We start from the raw sequence: 24270 nt of genomic DNA, 5'->3' as shown, positions 1-24270 counted from the left end.
CTTTTTGGAAAGACAAGCAGGCTCTGCTGGAGGAGGTGCTTTATTGCTTCTCTTCCTTGACCTACAAGACGTTTCAGTCCAAGACGGAAAAAATAAATGGCTCCTACCCGGCTTCTTCCAACCAGTGTTTTTAGAGTTAGAAGACAGTCCAAATTTGATAATACAATGTGATCACACCATGTACAGATGGGAAAGAGTTTACTAAAAATCAATGAATGCTAACTGATGAGGAACATAAGAGGGAAGGTACTAAAATGCTCGTGTAAATACTGTGGGTTGCCCATAACCCAGAAGTAAACAATTTAAGAGTAAAAGCTCATGGGGACAGGGGAACACTCTTAGGTACTTAAATCCAATTCAGTGAAAAACAAAAATTAATGAAATTAATAATAAAGTACAACCCTGCAGATTCTACAGGATAAATTTAATTGTTGCTAATAAAAGAACAGAATCATGATGGTGTAATGCATGTTTCTTCAAACCTTAGGGTTCCACAAAAGACTAAAGACAAATAAAAAAGGGTGTCCTTTTTCTGATATAACAGAAAGGACCAGCTATATTAAAAAGCCCCTCCCTCCCGCACGTTTGTGCTCAAGATGTCTTATTCCTTTGTGTCTGTTTAAGAGGTAGGCAGGAGGGCTTCTGGGAATTCCGTTTTTTTAACTAACAGGGTGTATGTCCTGAAAAACCTTTGAAAAACTCCAGAGCAATGATTTCAATTTTGGAGCAGAATCTACTTCCGCCATGGAAACACTTCAAGTCTACTTCTGCCATGGAAACACTTCGTGACTTTTTAAACCGTTGGGTTTTCTCACCCTAATACATCCCCTAAGGACAAAAATTGCCATGTACAAATATACAAGCTCCTCATGGAATAACAGGAACTTGGAAAGCAGTAGAATAAGCTACTTGGTCTAAATCGTTTATTGCTTCAAATTTGAACTATTGGTTTTAATGGGGTTTAGAAAGGCATCAGTAGTCAGCACTGATAGCTTAATTTTCTACACTTGATCATCTCATCTGACCAAGTGAAATTTATGAACTATAAAAGCAGGCTGATGTATAGCAGTCTTTGTGCATTTAATAATTTTTTCCTTAAGTCATATTAACATTATAATCGGTAGCATTTCTTAGAAGTGACATATAAGCCATACTCAAAAATTTCCTTGACGATACTAGCATTGGGATCTCAGATTCTGTATATAGCCGCATCTGGAGCCAGATTAAGTCTCATTCTAGCCACCTTCTCCACCTTAAAATCTCTAGACACTAGGGACGATAACTAATGATACTTTGTACATCCAAATTTCTGGGTGACTAATCTCAAGAATTTCAGATAAATGTTAACAAACATGAAGGATACAATGGAACTTCATGATATTATATTGTTTAATGATGTGGAATGGAATACAAGTCCCCAATATCACTTTGATATAATTTCTCAGCTAATGACTAGGATTTTTATAATACTACGGTTTCTAAGTCGTCCACAGATAAACCACTGGGCGATACCGCATTCCTGTTCTATAATTCTCATCATATTACAATGTAACAAGATTGATTCTATTCTGTAATAAATTTAAAACAAGATTATTCATTCTAATCAATATAATCTAGCAGTTAGATTAATTCCAACACTTTGCCCCAAAATTATGCAATCAATTAGCAGAATTAAATCATCTTTTTTAATTAAACATTCTGTCGCTGTCTCCAAGTTTCAAGGATCTCATTGTCTTTCATCTCATCTCTGCCAATTTCATGAAGCAAATAAAAATCTAAGGATCAACCTTCCAATAATTTATACATGACTTACCATCATATATTAAATTTTTACTTATCTTGGACTCTTACAAAACAAAGTTATCAAAACCAGCAGAAATATAAACCTTATACAAAAAATGTCTAGTCAACCATAAGCTTTTAACTGCATGAAAAAAACTTCACTTGAAAAAGTATGATCAAAGAGAAAATCTTAGTCTTTATTACATGTGTTAGTCTTTATTACATGTGGAGCACTCATCCAGCATTTTCAACAGTCCAAAATATCAAAGAGCCAACATCATTCTATGACTGGGAAAAATGTTTGGGATGTTTTTTTATTAAATTGTTATTATAAGTAATTCACACCTGCAAACATACCTACAGTTGCAAGAAAAAGTATGTGAACCCTTTGGGATTACGTGGAGTTTTGCATGAATTGGCCATAAAATGCGCTCTAAACGTCATGTAAGTCACAACAATAGAAAAACACAGTCTGCTTAAAATAATACTACACAAACATTAGCTGTTGTCATGTTTTAATTGAACATAAGATGGAAACATTCACAGTGCAGGGTCGAAAAAGTATGTGAACCCCTAGCCTAAAGACTTCTCCAAGAGCTAAGTGGAGCCAGGAGTGAGCCAACCTTGACTCCAACCAGTGTGATGATATTGGATGTGTTGCTGACAGCTGTCCTGCCCTTTAAAAACACACACCTGTTTTGGGTTTACTGGTCTCAAGAAGCACTGTCTGATGTGAACCATGCCTCGCAGAAAAGAGCTCTCAGAAGACCTACGATCAAGAATTGTTGACTTGCATGAAGCTGGAAAGGGTTACAAAAGTATCTCCAAAAGGCTTGATGTTCATGTGTCCACAGTAAGACAGACTGTCTACAAATGGAGAAAGTTTAGCACTGTTGCTACTCTCCCTAGGCGTGGTCGTCCTGTAAAAATGACTGCAAGAGCACAGCGCATAATGCTTAATGAGGTAAAGAAGAATCCTAGAGTGTCAGCTAAAGACCTACAGAAATCTCTGGCACATGCTAACATTTTTGTTGACACATCTACAATAAGGAAAACATTAAACAAGAATGGAGTACATGGGAGGACACCAAGGAGGAAGCCATTGCTGTCCAAAAAAAATAATGCAGCATGTTTGAAGTTTGCAAAAGAGCACCTGGATGTTCCACAGCACTACTGGCAAAATATACTGTGGACAGATGAAACCAAAATTGAGTTGTTTGGGAAAAACACACAACACTATGTGTGGAGAAAAAAAGGCACAGCACACCAACATCAAAACCTCATCCCCACTGTAAAACATGGCGGAGCATCATGGTTTGGGGCTGCTTTGCTGCCTCAGGGCCTGGACGGATTGTTGTCATTGATGGGAAAATGAATTCCAGAGTTTATCAGGACATTTTGCAGGAAAACGTACGACCATCTGTCCGCCAACTGAAGCTCCGCAGAGGATGGGTGATGCAACAGGACAATGACCCCAAAGCATACAAGTAATTCAACAAAACAATGGCTTCAACAGAACAGAATACGCCTTCTGGAGTGGCCCAGTCAGAGTCCTGACCTCAACCCGATTGAAATGCTGTGGCATGACCTTAAGAGAGCGATTCACACCAGACATCCCAAGAATATTGCTACACTGAAACAGTTTTGTGAAGAGGAGTGGTCCAAAATTACTCCAGATCGTTGTGCAGGTCTGATCTGCAACTACAGGAAACGTTTGGTTGAGGTTATTGCTGCCAAAGGAGGGTCAACCAGTTATTAAGTCCAAAGGCTCACATACTTTTTCCACCCTGCACTGTGAATGTTTCCATCTTATGTTCAATTAAAACATGACAACAGCTAATGTTTGTGTAGTATTATTTTAAGCAGACTGTGTTTTTCTATTGTTGTGACTTACATGATGTTTAGAGCGCATTTTATGGCCAATTCATGCAAAAAACCACGTAATCCCAAAGGGTTCACATACTTTTTCTTGCAACTGTAATACTCCTTTCTCCTCTTATTTTTCCCACAACAACAAACCTGAGAAGTAGATTGGGTTAATAAAGAATGACTAGCCCAAAGTAACCCAGCTGGCTTTCATGCCTAAGGTAGAACTATAACAGGGGTCTTCAAACTTGGCCCTTTTCTGACTTGTGGACTTCAACTCCCAGAATTCCTCAGCCAGCATGCCTGGCTGAGGAATTCTGGTAGTTGAAGTCCACAAGTCAGAAAAGGGCCAAGTTTGAAGACCCCTGAACTAGAACTTACAGTCTCTTGTTTCTAGGCCAGCTTCTTAACCACTAAATTCAAACTGGACATTAAAACACTAGCCGTTTGATTTTTCTGAATGACACCCACAAAGCTAAAAATAAAGATTTTCAAAAGTTAACTAGGAAAGTATACACTGATAGTTAAAAATCCGTATTAATGTGAGATATTAACAAAAGCAATATTAACCAGTATGCTTAGCTATCATAACTGAGCATAAATATTGAACATAGTATATAATTGTTTTCCTGAGCTGAACAATATGCTAAAGAAATAAAGAAGAGACTATTTCTAGGAAAAGGCAATGACACTTTTATAAAATATCATGAAGACTAGGTCTATTTTTATGCCAATACATAGCAGAATAATTAAAGCAATAGCCATCTAGGAACTGAAAAAAGAATGAAAAAAGTAGACATCTGAATCAAAGATATGAAGAATACCACAGACTACAAAAAAACCCCAATTAATCCATGCTGGAAGAAAGACTGATAGACTATTCCGTTGAGGCAATAATTACCAGGTAGAAACACAATCTTTGGCAGGCAATGAGAGGTGAGGATGAAGTGAGGATGAAACTAGATAAATTAACTAGATTGGTAAAGTTGAGAAATGTAGAAGATAGGAAGGCAAAATGGATAGGAAGGCAAAATGGATAGACCCTGGAATGTCCATAGAAAAACTGTGGAGCATCACAGGAACAAATCAAGATGGAGTGTAATTGTCCATGGAATCTCCAGGAGTCAAGCCTAACTCAATGATATCCAACAACTGTACAAATGAGCTTGAGCAAGCCAAAGATCAGGAAAAGATATAAATTATCATTTAGTTTTATTTTATCAAATGTTTTGACAACATAATTCCTGCTTTATATGTTATGACAAACAAGGTCTTGTGGACGATTAGGTTAAGTCAAAGTTTATTCTTCCTTTTGGACTCATGGGAAGAGTACTTAAGGCTGAAGCTTTAATCCGGCTTGCCAAGGCTCATTCATTTATCATTAAATTACAATTAAAAATTATATATGGGCTAAGTCTGTAACATGTACCTGATTTAGTTGCAGATTTAATCATTTCAGTATAGTCTGGATATGACAAAGGAGACTCTTGTGTATTAAACTGGTCACTAAAAAGGAGGGTAAAATTAGCAGTAATTTTTAAAAATGCCAAAAAGTCATAAAAATTATGAATACATATATAATATTTACTCTGACCTTCCACCGACTAAACTGGGAATGCATTTTAGTAAGTAGAGAGCACTTTTTAACACCTTGCCAAACTATGCTACCAGTTCTGTCTGCATCCAAACACTTTGGATTTCCTCAGGAACTGAAATTACACATGAGCTCTCTCTTCTCTCTCATATACCAATTGCTAAACAAACTGAGCAGGGATATTCGTCAATATCTCTTATTCCATTTGCGCCAATTATTTATCGTAACTTTTAATCGACTGTTGTGACCAACTGCCGCAAGTAACTCACTAACTTTCCGATAGATTCAGGAGTTCACACTTCTCTTGCAAACCAAAGAAATCTCCTGTAATCTAATTTGGTCAGAGGATGGCAACACTCATTACAGCTAACTGCAACTCACAATTAGATGATCAGTGCTCCCAAGAGATTTGTTTTTAGCACACTCTACCAAGAGTTGATACAGCACTGAGAATGAGTGGGCGGCAAACCACCTGTTTCTCAAGCTAAATTGTCTCACCACAACCAGTTTGGGGATTTCATCAACTGGGAAGGAGCAGATCTGTTTGCTCTCTCCCTGGATAAGCTGAGGAAAGGAAATTGAGCACCTATTTATATCCTCTGGTCCAAGTCTTGAAAGCAATACCCAATCCTATATGCCACATGTATTTTTTTTAATTAACAAGGAATATAAATGGGATAAAAGACAAAGTATTTTACCTTCTCTTAGACTTCTACTTGTTTCCTTATATCAGAAATGAATGCTTCTTTTTTAATAAATGATTTAGTATGAAATGTATTGGTTTCATTTATTTACGTAATGTATTTAATTTAACACAATTTTATACAGCGTTTTAAATTTAATCTCTACGTGTTGCAGTAAAAGAATCACACCACAAGAGGTCATCGTTACTGAACATTAAAAAACGATGAGCTTTTGAGCCTGAACAGATAGAATCATGTAAAGACAAAATGTAAGCCACGGGATAAGGAACAAAGCATGGAAACCTTAAATTCCATAAACAATAATTGATCAACAGTCGATATTAATGCAACATTTAGGCATTAACATTAACCTTTATGTTTTAAACTTTGTTTTTTTGTTTTCCCCCACAAATAAGATATGTTCCAGTTTTACTTTGAAATGTATAGAAAAGTGAAAAAACTATACAGGGTTCCAATTCTGCTTTTCAGTCTTAAGCTTAACATTTTCATTAAAAAGGCATCTGATTTATCTCAGGAAGCTTGGAAATTAGAATACCCGTATATACTTGAGTATAAGCCGACTCGAGTATAAGCCGAGACCCCCAATTTCACCCCCAAAAACTGGAAAAAGTTATTGACTCGAGTATAAGCCGATCCGCCGTTCTGCAAGCCTCCGCCGCCGGCGGAGGCTGGATCTGCGCTCTGCAAGCCTCTGCCGCCAGCAGAGGCTCGATCCGCCATTTTGCAAGCCTGAATACACAGGAATACCCTGTGTGGCCGCGGCTCTCGGGGAAGCCCTGGCTGTCCGCTTCCTCGCTCCACGCTGCCATTCGGGGCCCGCGCGTTCCCCGGGCAAATCGCGGCGCCCAGCAGGCGAGGAAACACGCCCGCTCCAGTCGCCCCCCCTTCCCTCAGGAGACGCGAAGCAAGTGACCGACCTCGGAGCTTACCGAGGACTTGCGCGCGGCCGAGGCTTCAGTGCTTCCAGGATCGCGCGCACCTCTCCCAAGCCGCCGCCGTCCGGAGACCTGCCGAAGTTTGGGGAGGTTTGGGGAGGTGCGCGCGCACCTCCCCAAACCTCCCCAAATGTCGGCAGGTCTCCGGACCTCCGCGCCCTGCCTGCCTGCTTCTTTCCGCTGCGGAAAGAAGCAGGCAGGCAGAGCACGGAGGTCCGGAGACCTGCCGTTTGGTCTCCGGACCTCCGCGCCCTGCCTGCCTGCTTCTTTCCGCAGTGGAAAGAAGCAGGCAGGCAGGGCACGGAGGTCCGGAGACCTGCCGACGTTTGGGGAGGTTTGGGGAGGTGCCCAAACCTCCCCAAACGTCGGCAGGTCTCCGGACCTCCGCGCCCTGCCTGCCTGCTTCTTTCCGCATGCTTCTTTCCGCAGCGGAAAGAAGCAGGCAGGCAGGGCGCGGAGGTCCGGAGACCTGCCGACGTTTGGGGAGGTTTGGGGAGGTGCGCGCACACCTCCCCAAACCTCCCCAAACTTCGGCAGGTCTCCGGACGGCGGTGGCTTGGGAGAGGTGCGCGCGATCACGGAAGCACCAAAGCCTCGGCCGCGCACAAGTCCTCGGTAAGTTTTTTTGTTGACTGGAGTATAAGCCGAAGTGGAATTTTTCAGCCCGAAAAAGTGGGCTGAAAAGTTCGGCTTATACTCAAGTATATACGGTAATTTATACCTGTTATAGAAAAAAAATTCTTAATTTTAAAATTTTTATTTCTAAATCTATTTAAAACTATTCATTAGGAACTATGTTACTATTTCATGTGAACTGCTTAAATAAGCAACATTTATCACCTACACACCTATGAAATTATATTAATGCCTCAAATATTATTGTATTCTAGAGAATGGAGCAATAGGGGAGAAAACTAACATGTGTGGAGAAGGCGCTAACATTATATGAATTATTTTAGCTATATCCTAAGTATATTATCTGAAATAGACACATTTAAAATTAGAGATGTCTTGTATCATTTAACCTAGTCTACCTACCAGTGTAAATTCTACATTTAAAAGGACACACACCTAACATTTCGTGCATTAGTGGTACAATTAATATTGTCTGTGAATTAAACTAAACCAATTGTGGCATTTAAACAAGCAGCTTAAAAAGAATAAGGAAAGGTGAAAATACATTGTCAGAGATTAAGTTAGCTATAGGTAACTGCAACAAACTGACATTAATAATTCTACAATGTAAAATACAAAAGTATAGAACAAATGAGTAAATTTAACTTATCAGTCTGCAGGAGGTTTAGTCTTAGCAATTATAAAGAAGAATATATACCAATCCTCTTGCAATCAAATATTCACTTGAGTAGTTAAACTAATTCTCAGTTCAGGTTCTATATAAATTTTGGATTATTCTAGACTTTTTTGCACACTTGGCATTCAAATTTTTTTAAAAACATATAATGAAATGATACAGATCCAACTCAGGCCTCAATCCTATGCATTCACTCAGAAAGAACAGAGATAACAGTGGTCCTAGAATCAACACTATAATTGTACACTCTGAAATAACCTCAGTGTAGGCTGGAGAGCAGGAGGCAGCAGCTATTACCAGCTTCAGTTGGTATATCAACTAATTTGTCCTTTCCTGAACACAAAGCTACTAATGATGTCCATGTTCTGATAATTTCAAATTTAAACAGCTATAACCTGTTCTGTATATGGTTACTCTTGTAATTGGGGCAAAAGCTAAAGCTGCAGCTACAATGGATAACCGCAGAAAAACCTCTCTCCACAGAACCGATCCCTGGTTGGGGAGATTGGGGAAAGATTGGGGAACTCTGGTCTAGAAACTAACTTCTAATTGTTTGTTTATATTCCTGACCTGCCTATAATTACATCTTCCCTTGATCTGGACCCAGATTGTTGGGGGCAATTAAGCTGACTTTGTAATAATGCCGCTTGGGGTGTGTGTGAAGCCCTAATAAGCAGGCATATACATAGAATGAAGGCTACTGCTAAGCTTGTAAGCCGCCCTGAGTCTTCGGAGAAGGGCGGGATATAAATGGAATTAAAATAAAAAATAAAAATAAAAAATCTTGGCCTCTTCCATATGGAGGAAGTTTTCTTCCTGTTTGTTTTTTTCTGTATGTTGGGTTTATTTTATTTTTTTTAAAAAAATGATGTTCTTAATTTATTGCTTTTAATTCTTATTGTATATTTTGAAAGTAACTTAGAGATGTTTTTGCATAGGAAGCTGTATATAAAATTATTTATCTATCTATTTGTTATTTGTTTATATTTCAAATTCTAGGCCAACTTCAACTCTGGACCACTTAATCAGAAAAACATTAAAATTTCAAATAAAACTCCAAAGTACATGTTATCCAGGAGTAGCAGTAGCTAACTCTCAACCCCACTCACAAAGATAAAAATAGGTAACACCCCACCCCAATCCTGCTTTACCCTAACCTAAGTCCTATGGAAATATGTTTTTAATGCACTTTTAAAGCTGGCAAGTTGGGAGTCATGCAAATCTCTGGAGAAATGCGGTTCCAGGACAATATAGCTGGAGAAAATGGTAAAGTGAAAAACAGTACTGACCCTTGCCTGCTGAACTGTGCTGGAAATGATATGTTTCTCATTTGTGGAAAATATTCTTCTACTATCTTATTATGATGATCTATATAAGTTAGTGGAAGACAGGCATCCCTGGCGCTCAACTGGATAGACGGCTTTTGTGAAAAACTTTCATGATCACTCCTTGGGATAAATTGCTGTTCAAAATACAGCCTCTTACCTGTAATTAAACAAAACAGGAAACATTCTCACTAGGTAAACATGCAGAAAGATAGCTTTTAAGATTGAAACAAAAAACATCTATTCAGAAATACAATTTTTTGTATTTTTGCTAACTGCAGCTGAATAACTACTGGTAGTCTTCAACCTGACAACCATAATGGAGTCGGCCCGTCATGTTCATAAATCATGAAATCCACGTGACTGACCCAATTTTAAGACCTTTTGGTGGTGGTCATTAAATGTACGCTGCCATTGTTAAGCAAACCAATGATTCACCATAGGCTGCTTTTGACAAAAAAACAAGAAAAATCCTTGTTCTCAGCAAAACTACATTATAAAACACAGTCACATGACCATGGCAAGCTCCAAATGGCTGTAAACGTGGACAGGGTACCCAAAATGTGGTCATATGACCGGGGGGAAAGAGATGCCATCAGAACATTGAAACTGGGTTGTAAAAACCTCCAGGAAAGTCTGTCATAACTTTGAACAGTCATACGTCCAGGACTACCTGTATACTGTACCATTATAAAAAATACAGGTGATTGGTTTGCCCTGCATCAAATATTTTTCTAAAGAAATATAAATGTTTAAAATGTTTGTAAAAGTCCTTTAACAAAATTTCAACTGCAAAAACCTCTTGAAGAAGCTTGTCTTTATCCCTTTCCAGCAAGATCATTTACTAGACTGAAAGCATAATGGACTGATGGCTAATTTAAAGCTCAAACTGATATATAGAGGTTGTAATATCATACATACAGCATTACCTAAGAGTGAATCTCACTAAACTGAAAGGTTCTTACTTCTAAGGTGGAAATACATATAGGGTTGCATTGATTAAATCTGCAATAGGTTTATTGATGGAAGGATGACATTTAGATTCATATTCAAAGGCTACCTTCATTATTTTAAAAAAGGGTTAAAATACTGTTATAGAAAAAACTATGGATTAGTATTCTTACAGTCATTGGGAAGAAATAGTTTATCTGGAAGTAGATTTCCACAGGAAACAGTTTTAGACAACCTTGCGCGAGCATTGCTGACTTTTCTGATCTCTGCTGAATCCACTAGTGGTAAAGGTGAGGAAACGCAATAGTCTTCATAATTAGAGGCTGATGACAATAATTTTGGCTTCTGTTATAAAACAAAATTTAATTTAGCATACAAACAATTCAACCACAAGAGTACAAATTCCTAATTCCTTAGAAGATATTCTCCCAAAGGTTTACACTGAATGTGACAGAATTTGAAACAAAACTAAAAAAGATTGTATTGTGTAAATTTTGTAAAAACGTTAGTCACGTTATTAATTCCCAAAAGGCAGAGCTATTTCTCCAGTTTTGAGATTTTTTGCAAGCATTTCTTAAATCACTTGCATGATATATGCCGCAGCCCCATTATATTGGGTAAAATTGACAAAATGTGTCAATGCACACAGAATTCACTTTTTCAAGCATTTCAGTTTGTAAAACAAAATCCTAGCATTTATGAATGCAAATGACAGGGGAAATGCTTGTAAAAAAAATCTCAAAACCAGAAAAATAGCAACTGATTTCCAGCAGAAGGTGGGATCACAACTCAAGACTTAAGTGCTCTATAACTAAGCCTTCTACTGATTGCAACCTACAAAAATGCAAGAACCAACATTTAGTCCTTCTGAGCTGGAGCTATCTTTTTGACCCTCATGCTTGAATCATATAATTAACAAAAGGTGCAGTCGCTCTTTGAATCAAAAGAATAGAGCTCATGTTTTTTTATCCTGAAAAAGTATGCTACATCTTTTATAGTGAGTGACAGCTAAGGGCTCTATTTTGTCCTAGATATGAACTATCTGGTTGCTATGGGCCAGACATGTCAGACTCGTGACGTCACGTGACATCGCGCGACATATCAGAGCTTTTTCGCCATTGCTGGCAATGGGGTGGGTGCGGTTTCTTCATGACGCATCCGGCCTGCAGGCCAGCAGTTTGACACCCCTGCTATAGGCTAATGCTAGAATACATTTTTCGGCTCTCAAATTGCAAATTCACTCTCCTGTTCTGAGGTTGCAATGTATCTTTGCCCCTCCTGTGACCTGAGTACCTTCCTCTTGATGCATACCCCCAGCCAGGTCACAATCTTGAGCAGATGACAAAATCCCCAGTGGAAAATGGCAGTAGGTTTAAGCATCAAGCTGCATAATCCCTACAAATTGCAGGTTTTCTTAGTGTCAAGATTTAATTGGGCACAGAGTATACAAGTATTGCCAAAAATAAATACGCACATGGTCCAGTGGGCTGAGGCGTGCACAAGAGGCAGGTCTTGACTCAACTGACTCAAAGCTAGAAGAGTGGAGACTAGAAAGAAAAACAAATCATAATAATCAATGTGTACACAGCTGTTTGTTTTTCACCACAAGATTTCCTTCTGTGTGTCACTAATGCAATGAAAATACTTTTACTGCCAAGTTGCTTAATTTACCTCAAACTTCTTTCTTGGAATAATATGTAAAGGATAAAAATGCTTTGTTATAAAGAAAAACAAAAGTTTTTTGTTTTATCTCATAGACTCCTAGTTAGTAAATTCAGTGGAAGAATTAACGCTGTTATTGTTTTGTGCCCTCCAGTATGTGGTGATAAATAAATTACAGTGGTTAGCCATTCAGTGACAAAGCTTCTCCTATATAAGCAATTGTTTCTGGAATCACAAAACCAACAGAAAAAAGAGAGTTTTAGCCAGTATATTTCAGCAGCTTTAGCTTCCTATACACAAAACCTAGTAACGGTTTTTCATTTTAGAAGTGAGTAACTTTAAATATTTCTGGAGGACCTATGTCGTAATAAGATATGGACAACTGCATAACTGTTTTTTTTATTTCTTGAATTGAGAATGACGAGAAGTATTCAAGTAGGTTTCAAGCCTACATATTCAGTATGAACAAAGGCGTCCCCCGCCCCTTTTTTTTCATACCTAAAAGCAGAAGGTGGTCTATTTTCAGGTGTCCTTGAAGAGGTGGAACCAAAAAGTTTCCTTCGCTCATCTCTTGGTGTAAATGGCCTTTGAGTTCTTAAAGTCCTTAGTGTACTTCGTGCTTCATTTATGATCTCAGCACTAGTCTTCTGGACAGGTAATAAAGATTTATAGGATGCTTCTGAATAGTCTAGATTTTTGTTCCTTGAAGACTGCATATTGCTGTACAGAAAAAGCAATAAAATATTTAAGACAGGATTATATCCTATGTAAGTTTTTAGAATTCAGATTACATGGTAATGTACATCTAATCCTTGCAGTTCCCAATATACTGGACATTCGTCCATGCTGCTTAGCCATCTGTCTGTGCTGCAGATTAGCATAATCAGTCTAGTCTACACATAAGCAAAAACCATAGCACGACAGGATTCTCCAGTACAGTAGTCTGATCTATATACTTTTATGATATATAACATAGCTTCCAACTGTAATGAATATCCTTCAGCAAGAAATTAACAAGCACACATAAGACATATACACCACAATAAACACATAGTCATTTCTGACAAATTCTAAGCACGTAGAGCTTATAAAACAAAAATGGACCATGGCAGGTTCACAGCTGAACATCAAGACAGTCAGCCTATTAGTTAACTAGAGCCCTAAGCTATTCAAAGCTTTAAAGCTTAAGACCAGCATTTAGAATTAAGTCTGGAAAACAACAAGCAAATGGAATCAGTGAAGATTCCATACTGGAATTGAAAACATCGTAATATTTATTAATTAACAAGCATAACTTGCATTTTGCAGCAACCTATGGAATTTTGTTCCAATCTCTGGAACCTATTCAATAGTAGAGCTAATTTAAATAGTCTTAAATATGATCTAGTCGAAATATGGAAAACTTGTCAGATCAGATTCCAAGGCTCCCCACTAATGCTAATTACAGCATTAAGGATTTTTAAGGTCTCATTTAAATATCTTTATGTTGCCTAACTTCGGGTCTTGTTTCTGAAAAATTCTAGGCTTTCATTTTTGTTCTCTTATATTAATGCTTTACGCGGGGGGAAAAAATATCTTGATTTTTGCTGTTTTGCACTTATCAGTGGAAGAACTGGGCCAAGCAGGACAGAGTTAATAAGACAGAAACACAACAGAAAGATATGCCTTAGAAGTCAAAGTAAGAAATAATGACTGTACATCTAAAGTTTGATAAATGTTTTACGAATAGCAAAGCAGAATGTCATCTTAAATCTTCTGAATACGTAATAAAGGTAAAAGGTAAAGGTTCCCCCGCACATGCGTGCTAGTCGTTTCCGACTCTAGGGGCCGGTGCTCATCTCCGTTTCAAAGCCGAAGAGCCAGCGCTTGTCCGAGAACGTCTCCGTGGTCATGTGGCCGGCATGACTAGACGCCAAAGACGCACGGAACGCTGTTACCTTCCCACCGTAGTGCTCCCTATTTTTCTACTTGCATTTTTACGTGCTTTCGAACTGCTAGGTTGGCAGAAGCTGGGATGAGTAACAGGCGCTCACTCTGTTACGCGGCACTCGGGATTCGACCCACCAAACTGCCGACCTTCTGATCGACAAGCTCAGCGTCCTAACCCACTGAGCCCAAATAAATGCTATAGATCACAAACCTACAGTACCAGAAGGTGCAATCAAACCAGCATGTCCACTTTCTCTCCATGTTATTATCCAAAGTTTACAGACTATCTGAACTGTTCAAAGACAGAGTTTTTCAACCTGCATAAAGTACAGAAATTGTTCCAGCTAACACAAAGCTTCTTCTGTTACTGGAGCTACAATTATTCTTGCCCTACTTAATGACAAAAAAAAACCCACGCAGAAGAATAAGAAGCACAGAAAATCTTTTTACAGAGATGAAAGATACACAAAAGCCACTCACTGAAAGCATCTCTGTCACGTGCTCTCACAGCCAAACGTGATAATTCTCCAAGCTGAAAGAAAACCGCACTGATATCCTTTATGAAAGCACTCACCTATTGAGTTTGTATTTTAGTGAGTGATGCAATAATGCTATTTTAGCAGGATTTGAACGATAGAGAACAACCTAGTTTCAGAAGAAAGAAGGCAACCCTATATGTGCTATTAAACAGAAAATAAGCATTGCTGATTAGGATTTAAATATTAATATTCTAATATATTAGAATAAACAATCAATTTAAAAATAACTATGTTCCCTTTCAATATATATATATTTAAATACTAATCAGCAATGCTTATTTTCTGTTATATATAAAATTTGGATTCCTAACAAAGAATTAAAAGGAGACTGGTATAGTTCATTCAAGCTGCTTTGCTCTCATCAGCCAGCCACACCCTTCTCACATTCGAACCTGGGCTGCTTGCACATTAGGCAGCTGTGTTGACCTCTAGGCCACAGGCTCTTTCTCACTATGTCAGCTGTACAGGGAGGGAAGAGACCAGGGGAAAAGATATGTCTCAAGTATTTTCTGATGCACCCTGTCGACTCAAATATTGGGAGAAGAAACTCAAGACTTATCTCCTGCCCTGGTCTCTTCCCTCCCCATACAGCTGACAAAGTGAGAAACAGCCTGTGGCCTAGAGCAGGTCTTTTCAACCAGTAGTACGGGTACCACCTGTGGTACATTGGCACCTGGCAGGTGGTACGCGGCTATCCTAGAGAAGTAATGGGGGAGGGGAATGAGCTGAACCGGTGGCAGCACCGCAGAAGCCTGAGTGAGAGATGGCTGGAGCTGCAGGGCTGTCAGGGCTCAGCGGAAGCACCAGGATCAGTGCTTCTTCGGGGCTGTCAGGGCTCAGTGGAAGTGCCAGGACCAGCACCAAGCTCCAGCTGGAGCTCAGCGCTGATCCTGGTGCTTCTGCTGAGCCCAGAAGCGCCGATCAGCTGGAATGTTGCAGCATCTCCAGGGTCTTGTGATTTACATTCAGATGCTTGGCAACTGATTCATATTTATGACAGTCACAGTGTCCCAGGGTCATGTGAAGTGACCAAAACCTGCTGCAACCACCCAGCAGACGGGGGGAATAAAAACCAAACACCCCCCCCACTCCACCCCCGCTGCCAATCCTCAACAGAAATGCTCACAATGAAAACCTCGGACAGGAGGAAGAGCGCCGCCGGGCGCACAGGCAGGTGTCTTGCTCGGCTGTGGCTTGGGGGGCACTTTTTCAGTGCCATTGTAACTTCGAACAGTCACTAAGCGAACTGCTGTAAGTCGAGGACTACCTGTACTTCATCACTTTTTTCCTTTTTCCTTTTTTTTCTTTTTTGGTCATCAAGTTTTTGACACCTTGCTAGGCGACTGGTGGTACTCGGATGTTGCCATATCCTAAAAGTGGTACAATGGGTGAAAAGGTTGAAAAGCCGTAGCCTAGAGGTCAACACAGCTGCCTAATGTGCAAGCAGCCCAGGTTTAAATCTCAGAAGCGTGTGGCTGGCTGATGAGAGCAAAGCAGCTTGAAATAGCTATACCAGTCTCCCTTTAATTCTTAGTTAGCAATCCAAATTTAATATAAAATGATTGTCACAATAAGCGACTGCTGCCTGTGGATGGCCCTAGTTTGGGCTGATAAAGGCAAAAGATTTCTTCTCCCCATATTTGGGTCGACAGGGTGCATCAGAAAATACTCGAGACACACACACACACACGCATATCAATGAAACCTGTTTAAATGCATTTATAATTTTTAAAAAGCACACCAAATCAGTTACTTTCTGTGTTAGTCAGCAATCCATTTGGAATATTTGATTTGTTACTTGCAAGGCATAAAAAAATACATCAATTTCATTTTCAGTGTAATTTCTGCAGCTTTCATTTCAAATCAGAGAGCAGAAATATATAGTCTCATCATAGAGTAACTAGCTTGTTTTACGTCCATACTTGATTACACCTGAGCTAAGTGTGTGTGAATTGGTTCCACTGGGATGCATTATGTTTCAGTAACAAAGAAATATTAAAATCTAATTGTAATATTGTATCCATTCCTATGTTTACTTGCTAATTAATTTATGAAAAATCTTATTCTATGGTTTTTGTTGAGGATTCAGATAACTTTCCTAGAATAAAGCAGATCATCCTATTCACACAGCTCCATTTCTTTCCTTCTTTTTAGCTCCACTCACATAGCTATTCCATTTACTTTGATTTTGCCCATTACGCCTGTTTTTAGCTTCTAAATTAATTAACTTGCACCTTAATAAGGCAACCATTTAAATAATGAATAAGAAACACAGAATAAAAGCAAGCCGCCCTGGAAAAACTTGTCCAGCTGCATTCAGTAGTCAGAAACCCAAGAGGGCTTTAGCTAGGAATTTTAAATAGTAATTCTTCATTCATCACAGAAGACTATATTTTATGCTCAACAGATTTTTAGAAGCAGCTTATAAATTGGCATCGAAAGCAGTATATATTTCATTTAAACAGAATTCTGACTAGATCTTATTAGGCATTTGATATCCCTAAAGAATATCTAGCTAGAAAAATGGAAGAGTTTAACTCTGATCTTGTCCCTATACAAAGGCTACACCCCAAGTCAAATTGGCAACACACACACCATGCCCACAGAATGTTAGAAAGCCAGTGTGGTATATTGATTAAGATACTGGACTGACACCCAGAAATCCAGATTTAAGTCCACCCTCAGCTACGGAAGCTCACTCCTGCACTGTCTCTCTTTTTCTCATCTTACCTCACAAGATTGGGAATTATGAGAAGAGGAAACACTATAAACAAGTATGTTGCTTTGAATTTCTGAATAAAAAGGGAAGAATGATAAAAACATATCAATAAATAATTGTTGCCTGCAATTTATATTAATGTAGCTGTCTCGGATGAATATCATAAAGAATGATGGTAACTTTGGAGTGTTTCCTCTAGAGCTGTGGAGCAGGGGAAAATTGGCAAGAACTTCCACTTTGTCCTACTATGCATCTCTGTGTGTTCTCCTCTGCACAGATAAGAAACCAGAATGTTTTGTCACCATTCCCCATCCTCCTCAGCCATTCTGAGACAGCTTTGCCACATTCTATATATACCAAAGAACAATTGGGTAGAAGCTCCATTGTGCACAAAGTGACTCCCTAGTAAATTTTTAATAAGGATCATAGGACAAGTTATAACCACTGATATAATCATAATGTATGAAACTAAACATCAGAAAAATTAAAGTTCTTAACAGACTTACATAAAGTCGCACCATGCACCTATTATTTCTTTATTGCTTTTAAAGACACATCAGTACAAAAGCTACAACATAGAGGGTTTTTTTTAAAAAAAAAAGTAACTGATTCACATTGTTTGTCATAGGAACAGGTGCATTTGATAAGTTTCTGAAAGATCTTGATAGAAGAGACCACTCACTCCTGTCTCTGGAGCCAAACTGTTCCAAGGAGGGGAACTCCAATAGGAATGGTGCCTTCTTCTTCCAAATATCTTAGAAGAAGACCGCCCTCAAGAGACACACTCTGCTTGCACATACCGAATGAGCAAATTCTATTTAGGATAGGTGTTTTCAAAACCATACAAAGCTATGAAAGTGATAATCAGCATCTTAAACTGCACTCAGAAAGATAGTGATAGTCACTGCAGCTCCCATATTAAGTGTATATACTACATTGATTGGTCTGGCCCTTATCACACATTATTTAAATCACGATTTAAATCATGATTTTAATCACTAGTAAAAAAGGCTTGATTTAAATCAACTCAATTTAAATCATAATTTTTAAAGAGCAACTGTCATCTCTATCCCACAGCGGCTCCTCCTGACCGGCTGTTGACTCACCGACAGTCCCATCCACTTTAATAGGATGGCTGGTGATGCGGCAGCGACACAACAAGGTGAGGAACATGGCTGGCAGCAGGTGAGGGGATGCCCGCTAACAGGCACTGCCATAATGGATCTGAAATGACAGGTGCTCTTTAAATGTAAGGACTCATTCTTGCTGGTGGTTAGAATCTTTACTACTATTATTTGAAAACAAAATGAAGGTTTCCTATTTTGAATAATAAGCTTTCAGGTTAGTAAAACAGCGATATCAGAACGGATTTTAGGTTAATAGGTTAATCGCACACACCGTGTTTCCCCAAAAATTAGACTTACCCTGATTTTTGGGGGTGGGCCTATTAAAAGCCCTACCTGCAAAATAAGCCCTAGTTAGGACCCTGCCACTCTGTTCCACCTCGCTGCTGCAATGGGGCAGGAGAGCACGTGTTGTGCCACTGCCACTACGAGGTAAGGCAGGTGGGGGAGGGGATGGAGCTGCCATATATACCCCGCAGCTGCTTACTTCAGCCTCACACACACCCCATCCAGGCCATTTCTTGCTCAGCAACCTTCCCTTTCACTCCCCTCCCGAGCTGGACTACCATGCTACGGAGAATGGGTGGGATAGGCCTGGTCCCTCTCCGTCATTTTGGAGCCAGCTCCATTTCATGCTGAATAAACTAAATTATTAATGTATCTTAAATAGACAACTATATTTAGATGGATTTTTACTCCAAAAGCATTTTATTGAAATAAATTTGATAAAAATGAAAAAAAATCCAATTTAAATTTAAAAAATCTGATTTATTTTTTTTTTTAAATCATCATTATCCATCCTGCATTAGACAGACAATTACAATGTGCACCACTTGGAATTTCTGGATGTTCTTCGAGCAGTCTCATGTAGTAAGAATTCACTTAATTCTATATCCAGAATTTAAAAGGCCCATGATAAAAATAATTCTAACTGTTCTTCAGTAATAGTGAAACAGAAACGGTACATTCTACAGAAATTGCACAATCACCTCAAACACATACATTAATTTTTTGGAGCACATTTTCCAAAAGATACGTGGAAGTATTTATTCTCCCATGAGCAACTATCCATAGTTTCTATCAAAGATCATTAATTCCCAGAATTCTTTTAAAAAGTCCTGACATTTAAATTAGTAGAAAATTTATTTAAGCCTTTGGTAAGATTTATAACCAAACCAATTTTTCTATCTGGAAGATTAAATCAAAATACTTCTGATTCCTATTGTTGTTTGGGCTCTTCCTTTGTGGCAGCCCCTCAAATATTGGAAGACTGCTTTAATGTCACCTAGTCCTTCTCTTTGTTAGACTAGACATAGACACTTCCTGCAACCATTCATCATGTTTTTGCCCCCAGGCCCCTAATCATCATTGTTGCTCTTCTCTGCACTCTTTCTAGAGTCTCAACGTTTGTTTTTGTATCATGGTGACCAAAACTGAATATAGTATTCCAAGTGTGGTCTTCCCAAAGCAGTATAAATCTGTATACTGCAGCGTACTGCTAGCTCATATTTAAGTGGTTGTCCACTAGGATTCCTAGCTTCCTCTCACAGTTACTGCTGTTGAGCCAGGTACCACCTATTCTATACCTGTGCATTTAGTTTTTCTGCCCTAAGTGTAAAACCTTACTTTTCTCACCAAGTTCAATTCTGTCAAGATCCTTCTGAATTTTAAGCCCATCTTCTAAAGTTATATTGTACTACTGTATGTTTTTCACTATCATACATGTTAACACAAAACATAGAAAGAATATAATGGAGAACTCCTCATAGACTATTTAGTCCAATCCCATGCTCACATTAACTAAGCCATCCCTAACTACTGACCATCTAAGCCCCATTTAAAGATCAACGATCTAACAGAAATTAGAACACAGTCCTTGCTCTAAATATTTTCCTTGTGTACAGTTCAAAATTATGGTAAAAGATTCTTAGTAAGCTAAGATATATAAAGTGTTGCTTTCCTCATCAGATATATAATTCAGCAAATAAAGACATTTCTATGTTACGTAGAAATAAGTGGTGCCAACAGTAAAGATGTCTTTGAGCCAAACTCATAAGATACTTAAATACAGTTTCATTGGCAACAGTTACAGAAGCATCCCTTTCTTTGCAAAGTTTTTCAAATTCCCAATTTGACTTATAGCCCCAAATTCCTTGTTGGTTTCATTTAAACGCTACCAGCCTTGTTTAGTTTTCAAATTCAGATAAGCCAAGCAAGTGGTGAAATTTATTTCTGAGCCATAACCATTTTTTTGTAATGCAAGAATTACAGAAACAAAATGGTAGATTACCTTTTTCCTGTCCCATCCTCTTTAGTCTCTCTTTGTTAAATAGCATAGTAAGTTACCTCTCATGCCCTTCAATTGACACAGGTTATACAGTAAGGAACAAAAGCATCTTGAGTATACTGTAAGGAGAAGAATTGTGTTCACACCTTTCATTCATCTTGTGAGAGGATTTTAAAACTGATGACATACATCACACAAATTCTTATCCTTCCTTGCAAGAAATTTAATATGTAAGTTCAGCACCAAAAGGTCAGCAGTCCTTCTATTCTCTCAAGTTCAATTTCCTCTTGTCCCTCAATTGATACTTACAAGCAGACAGATGCTTGCTGTGCTGTCTTAGAGTTTGTGGGTGTGGTTTTGGGGAGGGATTATATGCTGTTATGGTGAACTGTTTTCATCAAAAGACAATGTGGATTATTTGGTTTGACTCTGGCTTTTGTGTTTTATAAATCATACTTCGTGATTTAGGAAGACGGCAAACACTCAGATCATATGGCAGTTCCCCACCTTACACCTTCAGAATCTGCAAACATCTGAACAATAGCCATGGGAAGTGAGAATTCTGAATCTGCACACATCTGTAAGACACTGGCGCATATGGAGAACAGGTTGAATGAGACACATGTGGTTAAAAGAATCAATATGAGATTCAGCTCATAGTTCTAAATTAATTTTCTATTTAAGCCTTTTTCTTACATATATGTTCCTCTCAGCCTATTAAATTCTTACTCCTGAAGCAACTGTCTCATATATACTTCCTAAACAGCTTGGGACTTCAGTGCAGTTTTGATAAGGAAATATCATAAAGTCCAATAGATGGGCTCAGAATTATTCCAAAATTACTCTATCTTGGCCGTCGTTTCCACAACATATTAGCCCATGATTAACTAAATCAATATTTACTCTGTTTTCTGAACTTACGTAAGACAGTAAACTGCAACATAAACAACCTCATGGACTGAATCATGCAAGACGACGCGAGACTAAAATGTGGTTGGTTAAATGTGTTTCTGCATGTTATGTGAACATTGTCATGCTAACCTGGCAGCACATCTCTTGTACATACTTGATTAACTTCTGATATAAGAAAGCACATTCACCCCTCGCTATTAGCTGTTATTGACCAGCATTACGATGAAACGCAAGTTGATTCCAGCATTTCTCTAAAAGAGAAGAAAGATGAAATAAACAGGGACCTTCCTTTCCTACTTTTCAGAGACTGCCCCTTAAATCAGCGTTTCCCAACCTTAGGAACTTGAAGATGCGTGGACTTCAACTCCCAGAATTCCCCAGCCAGCTATGCTGGCTGGGGAATTCTGGGAGTTGAAGTCCACGCATCTTCAAGTTCCTAAGGTTGGGAAACGCTGCCTTAAATTATCTGTTTGATTTTCGTTATCTTCTAGGAAACGACGCCTCCTGGTAGCCCATAGTTACTATATACAATTACGGCATCTCACCAACAGCAGTAATTCCCATCAAAGTTTCACAGGCGAGAGAGCGCGAACAGGCACCTGCCATAGTATATCGGGCAGATTCCTAAGGCGCGCTGGCCATGGCAAGTGACACAACTTATGCCCGGGCACGCTCAACCCACACGCGGCAAACCGAATGCAAATCGTCAGGCTTCCGCCCGGCAAGCTCCCGGCACAGTAGCCCTGCGACCCGTTACCATAGCAACCGTACACGCACGGGCCTTCCTTCATCACAAGCCTTCCCTCGATTCTTCGCTGCTTAGCTTAGTTACTGCGGGGGGGGGGGGGAAACTCTGATCGAGAAAGCTACGAGAAACGAGCGGTCATCACGTACGCAAACCAGAGCGGCTTTCCTTCTCCCGCCGTAGCCGGTGCGGCACAAAAATTGGCCTTTTCCTTCATTTAAATACTGCGCAAACTCAGAAAAGCTGAGCATGCCCAATAGCGTCGATTGACGCCTTTGCCCTTCGCCTATTGGTAACTAGCGAGCCGAGACTGAGCACGCTCAATGGCATTAAGTGAAATCTAGTGTACCCGTAGTTTGTCTTCTTCGTTTTGTGGTGCGCCCCCGAAATAAGGGCGAGTACTAGATATTCACAAGATAAACAGTACTGTATATCCCTTATATAACTCTGTATCGTTACTTTACTACAGGGGTAGGCAACCTCGGCTCTTTTATGACTCATGGACTTCAACTCCCAGAATTCCTGAGCCAGCCAAGCTGGCTCAGGAATTCTGGGAGTTGAAGTCCACGAGTCATAAAAGAACCGAGGTTGCCGACCCCTGCTTTAGTAGCACCATTTGGTCTCTAACTGTTTTTTCCATAAAGGTTTCTCTTTTAATTTATTTATTTATTTATTTATTTATTTATTTATTAATGGGACTTATAGCCCGCCCTATCTCCCGAAGGACTCAGGGTGGCTAACAACAATAACATATAATAAGTACAGAAATTAAGATAAAATTAAAGTTAAAGTCATCTGTGCAATAAATTAAAATTAAAAATTAAAAATAAATTAAAAATTGTAAACATAATTAAAATGCCTGTCAGTCCAGGTCAGCCAGGTGGAAAAGGAGTGTTTTGAGGCCGCGGCGAAAGGACTGGAGATGTTGGGCCATCCGAAGCTCAGGGGGGAGCTGATTCCATAGGACTGGCGCTCCCACAGAGAAGGCCCTTCCCCTGGGGTTCGCCAGCCGACATTGTCTAGCCCACAGGTCTGCAACCCGTGGCACCGGAGCCACATGCAGCTCTTTCAGCCGTCTCCTGTGGCTCCCAGTCCTCTGCCATGTGCAGTCCAAAAAAAAAAGTGGGACTAAAAAAGTTCAGCCAATCAATTCAGATATTTTTATTTAATTCCATTTATATCCCGCCCTTCTCCAAAGACTCAGGGCGGCTTACAAGCTTAGCAGTAGCCTTCATTCTATGTATATGTCTGCTTATTAGGGCTTTCACAGCCCCCCCAAGCGGCATTATTACAAAGTCAGCTTAATTGCCCCCAACAATCTGGGTCCCCATTTTACCTACCTCGGAAGGATGGAAGGCTGAGTCAACCTTGAGCCTGGTGGGATGCGAACCTGCACTAATTTCAGGCAGCTGGTGTTACTTAAGGAGGCATTAGCCCACTGCTCCACCAAGGCTGGAGGTAGGTGCATATCTCACCTTGGCTCCACTCTTCAGTCCAACCCTGTTCTGCGCATGCGCGCATATGTTCACACATTTTTTGTGGCTCCCAGTTTTTCCTTTTGTGAGGGAAGCGGTTCTGAGTGGCTCTTTCACTGTTTCAGGTTGCTGACCCCTGGTCTAGCCGACGGTACCCTGAAGAGGCCTTCTCTGTGTGAGCGTACTGGGCGATGGGAATTCGTTCCCGGTAGCAGATGGTCCTGCAAGTATCCCGGGCCTAAGCCATGTAGGGCTTTAAAGGTAAGTACCAGCACCTTAAATCTCACCCGGGGGGCAACCGGTAACCAATGCAGCTCATGGAGCAGAGGTGTTATATGGGAGTATCGGGGTGCTCCCATCACTACCCGTGCAGCCGCATTCTGCACCAGCTGAAGCCTCCAGTTGGTTT

The 24270-nt window shown here is 39.6% G+C and overlaps 1 protein-coding gene across 2 annotated transcripts in view; it reads right to left on the bottom strand.

Annotated features, from left to right (window-relative positions):
• The window catches only part of ARMC2 (armadillo repeat containing 2), a 51135-nt gene extending 28570 nt beyond the window's left edge, over positions 1 to 22565 (bottom strand). Inside the window, exons 1-6 of one of the 2 annotated variants that reach the window (XM_083349359.1) lie at positions 22536 to 22565; positions 12630 to 12851; positions 11944 to 12016; positions 10643 to 10814; positions 9483 to 9678; positions 5078 to 5154 (exon numbers count right to left, since the gene is read on the bottom strand). In XM_083349359.1, the coding sequence (XP_083205485.1) occupies positions 5078 to 5154; positions 9483 to 9678; positions 10643 to 10814; positions 11944 to 12016; positions 12630 to 12847 (736 nt within the window). In that variant the 5' untranslated portion in view covers positions 12848 to 12851; positions 22536 to 22565. Of the gene's footprint in view, positions 1 to 5077; positions 5155 to 9482; positions 9679 to 10642; positions 10815 to 11762; positions 11920 to 11943; positions 12017 to 12629; positions 12852 to 22535 lie in introns of those variants that run through there. The other variant, XM_083349360.1, reaches the window with a different exon arrangement.
• Positions 22566 to 24270: the final 1705 nt, after the last annotated feature.

The sequence above is a fragment of the Vipera ursinii genome (genome assembly GCF_947247035.1).
Source record: "Vipera ursinii genome assembly, chromosome: 1".
Lineage (NCBI taxonomy): Eukaryota > Metazoa > Chordata > Lepidosauria > Squamata > Viperidae > Vipera > Vipera ursinii.
This window is presented reverse-complemented; position numbering and strand designations above follow the sequence as displayed.